Source organism: Chenopodium album, chromosome 2 (genome assembly GCF_948465745.1).
Source record: "Chenopodium album chromosome 2, dcCheAlbu1.1, whole genome shotgun sequence".
NCBI lineage: Eukaryota > Viridiplantae > Streptophyta > Magnoliopsida > Caryophyllales > Amaranthaceae > Chenopodium > Chenopodium album.
In genome coordinates this window covers 10440945-10445619 of record NC_137835.1, presented here as the reverse complement: position 1 = coordinate 10445619, position 4675 = coordinate 10440945, and the positions used below count along the sequence as shown (strand labels likewise).

At 34.1% G+C, this 4675-nt stretch overlaps 1 protein-coding gene across 2 annotated transcripts; it reads right to left on the bottom strand.

Moving 5' to 3' along the window:
* Window positions 1-551: 551 nt before the first annotated feature.
* LOC145595891 (ACT domain-containing protein ACR8-like) lies at window positions 552-3574 on the bottom strand. 2 transcript variants are annotated; one of them, XM_081652323.1, is made up of 7 exons: window positions 3426-3574; window positions 2994-3039; window positions 2753-2867; window positions 2584-2651; window positions 1867-2436; window positions 1664-1768; window positions 552-1402 (listed from the first exon to the last, which is right to left on the bottom strand). In XM_081652323.1, the coding sequence occupies exons 1-7, from the start codon at window positions 3485-3487 to the stop codon at window positions 1040-1042; spliced, it is 1329 nt and encodes a 442-aa protein (XP_081508449.1). In that variant the 5' UTR covers window positions 3488-3574; the 3' UTR covers window positions 552-1039. The 2 variants fall into 2 exon arrangements, with proteins under 2 accessions (XP_081508449.1, XP_081508457.1); XM_081652331.1 differs by having other exon boundaries at window positions 2753-2859; window positions 3426-3555.
* Window positions 3575-4675: the final 1101 nt, after the last annotated feature.

The window sequence follows — 4675 nt, the reverse complement described above, 5'->3', positions numbered from 1 at the left end:
TTGCTTGATTAAGGACATGTTCTCTTTAGCTTAATTTCAGTTCAGTTCATAATTTCCTTCTCTCGTAAACAATTCAGTTCAATAAATCAAAGCAGACCTTAAGATTAAACTTGAGTTGAGCACAACCGGGCATTGAGTTTATTTCAAGTAGCTCATGAACAAAGTACACTATTCGTCACTCATGACCGTACAAGAGTTTGCCAAACATAATACCCCATCCGAAACCCAAAAGCTATCAACACAAAAGCCTTGAAATTGACCGAAATTTCATCCAATACGTAAGAAAAGAATGAGCTCACAAAACTTTGTCTTAATAAGCAAATACCATTTCTTTAGAATTGACTATAAGTTAAAGTAGTTAACCCAAAGTCTCGATTTATAAATCACACCCCACTATATATAACCCCACCATTAGCCTAGTTAAGCAATGATCCAATTTTATAAATGCAAAATCCACTTTAATAATACTCTTCCAAGGTCCCATTAAACACAAAACATAAACTTTGAAATCAAAAAATAAAAAAAGAGAAGAAAGACAGAATTGAAGTCAATTTGTCGGAATAAACTGGTCAACCAATTGGACTAAACAAAGCATTTTTTATGTACAAAAGATATTGATGTATGAAACCAAATTACACCTCTAAAAAACCTAATCTTACCCCCTATTTCAAGCAATTTGACCAACTATTCTTAATTTCTTCAAACACACCCTTTTTTTTTCCCCAATTTTTTTTTTTTTTTCTTCAAAATTCCTCCTTTCAACAACATACTTACCCTTTTGAATTGGTCCACTGGCCCCCACACTAACATGTTTTCCTTTGCCAACTACTTACTACTAACCAAATCTTCCTCTAGATCTAAATAGTGCTTACTAATTCTAATTAATACTAATTTAATTTCCACCTTTATGTACAAAGTAGGGACTAATTTGCCCAAACCAGAAGCAAGGTATATGCCAAAGGTAATGGGTATGCACTGAACTTCATTCTTCATTCTTCACTTTTCCCATTCAATAAATTTATGTGCCTTTGAGTTGGCTTTAAGAATGTGATCTGATGAGCCCCAGGTTGTATAGATTCTTCCTTACTAAGCTACCCAGTGATAGTAACATCGCCCCGCCTACGCCTGCTCCTGCCTCGTCCCTCTCTGGACTTTGATGATAGATTAGAGGCAACTCCTTCACCTTCAAGTTACTCAACCCGATTTTTTCCCTGACTGCGTCGACTGTTTTTGAATCCGGAGTGTATCCTTCTGCATCTGTTACGTAGAAGATGTTTTGAGCCATATCCTCTGTTGTGGAGATCTCTGCTCTAGCAACATTTAGACCATTCTCTCGGAATGTTCGTGTTACATCTGCTAGTAGACTTGGACGATCCTCTGCATAGAATTCTAGTCTCACACCCTGTAATAACAGAACATATATAACATCAGTAACTGTCATTTCATAATATTAGATGAAGATATTTGTACGAGTTGCCTAACAATTAGGTGACAAACACCATGTGAAATGAATGTTACGCCCTTAAAGTGGTAGCTAATATCCTAATATCATGTAATTAGACTAAAATGGCTAAACAAGATAAGTAGATAGAGTTCGATTAGGTAAAGAAAAACACGAATATATACACATAGATGGATGTAGGGAAATGAATCAGGATTATACCTGAGATGATCTCCTTCGAATGGAGGCTTGTAAACACTGAACAACGCGTTGCCTTTCAGCATCAGAGCTGATTGGAGTACCATCTGTATGCCTAATGTAAAATTCCTGAAACAGAAACAAACAGAGCAATATTAGCCAAGTGACTCAGATGAAAATCATCCTTTTACAATCAAACAAAACACGGAAGGTGCTCGAATATATACCAGATAAGCTCGGCTCCCTTGAGTATTGATTGTGCCATGAAAAACAACATATTCCATATCAGTCAATGTACAAACAACATCAAACAAGATCTTAGGCCGATCTTTGCATTGAATATTCACAACCGAGTACCCTCTCTCGTTCCAATTTTGGACACTAACATCCGGGAAATCATGTTTCATAGAGCTGGTAGACGGGGTTCTCTCATAATCGCGATCATCAAACATCATTTGATGAAGTCTTCGCTCAGTATGAGTAACAGCCATCGAAACAGTAGTCTTAGCACTCCTAATATCATTATCCCCTTTAAGAACAGGCCTTAACCTCGCCTCAATTCTCCTAATCCTGTGTGAATCCTCGATTTGGCACCCGGAATCACAGTCTTTTACATAGATAAGGGAAGCAATTCTTCCATTGTGAGTCCATACTTTAGCATCCATTACAGTACAATTCAAATCCGCCAATACAGCAAACACCTCTGATAACAGACCTATTCTATCTGTGCCTGTTAATTCTAGAGCCGTAACGCCTTTGTATTCGCAGGATCGCGTAAAATGAATGCTACCAAGTGACTGTCAATCAACACAACCAAAATAGGAAACATATCAGCTATCATCCCTCTATCCCGAATCAATAATCATGTTCTTAGTGTAATTTAAACTAGTAACGCGACAACTAAATCAATACAAACAACAAAAACCGAAAAATTAGTTAATTACCTGTTCCATGTAGCTAATAACGCTTTCATCTTTCAATTTGTTTCCGTTAAGATCAGTTACATGGAAAACTGCAGAACACAAAATTAAAAACAGGGTTAAGTTTTTTATTACAAAAATTAATGAAAATGGGTATCTTAAAATCCTCAAAAAAATAAATTTAATTACTCACCATCCATGAACCATCTGCCATCGGAAGAAATATAAGCTTTCTTAATGGAAAGATTAAGATCTGTGATCACTTGAACAGCTTCTAATAGAATCCCATGTTTTCTAGCACTATCAACCTACCAAAAATTAAATTAAATCAAATTAATTATCATCAAAAAATTAAAATAAATATATATTATCAAAAAATTAACTAAATAAAAACCCAGAAAATATTTTAATTACAGCAGGTTAATTGTAATTACCTTAACAAGGGTGGAATTAGGACAAACAGCATTGTCAATTGCAACTCTGTAGAAAAAAAACATCACATTAAGGGTTAGATTATCAGAAAATTAAAAAATTAGCAATTAATTTTATTTATTTTTTAATAACAGCTTTGAAATTCAAAATTTTTTGAAGGTGTGAACGGGAAAAGTCGGTGGCCGGTCGCCTTTTTTTTTTTTTTTCTGGGAGAATTTTAAAAGATGGCGAGCTTCTGGAAAATAACCGAAAATCTTAAAGAAGAAGCAACCAAAAAAGTCTAAAATTTAATATAACAATAAAAATAATCATCAAACAAAACATTTTGAAAATAAATTGATAAATTTCCCAGAATTAATATCTAAAAAAATAGAAATAGATTGATAAATTCCTGAAAATATAAAAACAAAATGATGATAAGAAGAAGAACAAACCTGGGAGTATCTAAGCGCAAAAGAAGCTTCTCGAATTCATTCAAACAAGCAGGCCACTCCATAACCAAAAAATGATAATCTCTCTCCTTAAAACGACGTCGTTGATAGAATGAAACCCAGAAAAATAGGATAGTTAGTAGAGATAGATTGTCCGAGATTGGAGGAAGACGAAGGAGAAGAATAATAAGTTTTGTGAAATTTTCTCTCTCTACTGTGAGGAATGAGGAAGGAGGAGCGGAAACCACGGTTTCTCAATTGTTATAAAGAGTTGCTATTTATATTCACAATTTTCTTACTTTCTCTCTCCTCTTATTATGGTAACTTATTTTTTATTTTATGATTTTATGGTCTCTCTTCTACTTTTAAAAGACATAAAATTTTTAGGGTCGGGTTTTTTACTTAGCCGTGGGCCACGACTGTGCCTCTACGCAAATTGTATGGGGTCCGCGAAGATCACCTCCTGTGCTTAACTAACTTGAGGTTATTACTAATCCGTTTACATAAACAATGATTATACATTTAAGCGTATTTATTTAGGTAATGTAAGTATAATCCTGATTCGTAGGATCATATGCTGTTAGTCATTTACACGTGATACACACACTGTTATTTTATCTACCGATGGAAACTTTCACTTTTCAAGTGATAACTATAACTGTAATTTTAACGGTTGATATTATGTTAGGTGTGGGGAGACAGTAACCCATTTACCGAACATTTTTATATTGTCGTCTTTTAAGCCGTTAACACTATCTAAAAATTAAATACAATTAATACTTTCGGTTGTACTAGTAAGGAACTAAATATGATCTGATACGGAGTATAACTTTTGATAATTGTATAATCCAAACAATCATAGAGGTAGATAGGTTAGGGCTCTTTTCTTCTCAGCTTACTTTTGTTAATCTTATGTATTATATTTACTAGTTACTCTGTATAAATTATTACTATTAAAAATTGAGCCGAATATTAGCTTTAAAATTTACCATGTTAGAATCTTTGCCTTAACCTCTCCCCAAAAGAGATTACAGGCCCGCAGCAACCCAACCAATGAGAGGAGTTTTATGTTGGATGTTGGTAGAAATATTTTTTACAGGTTGGTTGGAATTTCCAGCTAGGATGACACGTGGCTTATTTACGTAATTGGTACTTTGCTTAAATTCCACTCTAAGAGACATTCTCATGCAAATCAACCCCCCACCCCCAAAATTAAATAAAAAATAAATAAATAAATAAATGATTATTTAATT

Bases quoted from the DNA above. Each gene is read 5' to 3' on its own strand.
- LOC145595891 (XM_081652323.1), bottom strand. From the start codon at position 3,487: ATGGAGTGGCCTGCTTGTTTGAATGAATTCGAGAAGCTTCTTTTGCGC. The intron at 2,652-2,752 runs GTGAGTAATTAA...TGTGTTCTGCAG, and splicing joins TGGCAGATGGTTCATGGATG to TTTTCCATGTAACTGATCTT. The intron at 1,769-1,866 runs GTATATATTCGA...TTTCTGTTTCAG, and splicing joins AAGGGAGCCGAGCTTATCTG to GAATTTTACATTAGGCATAC.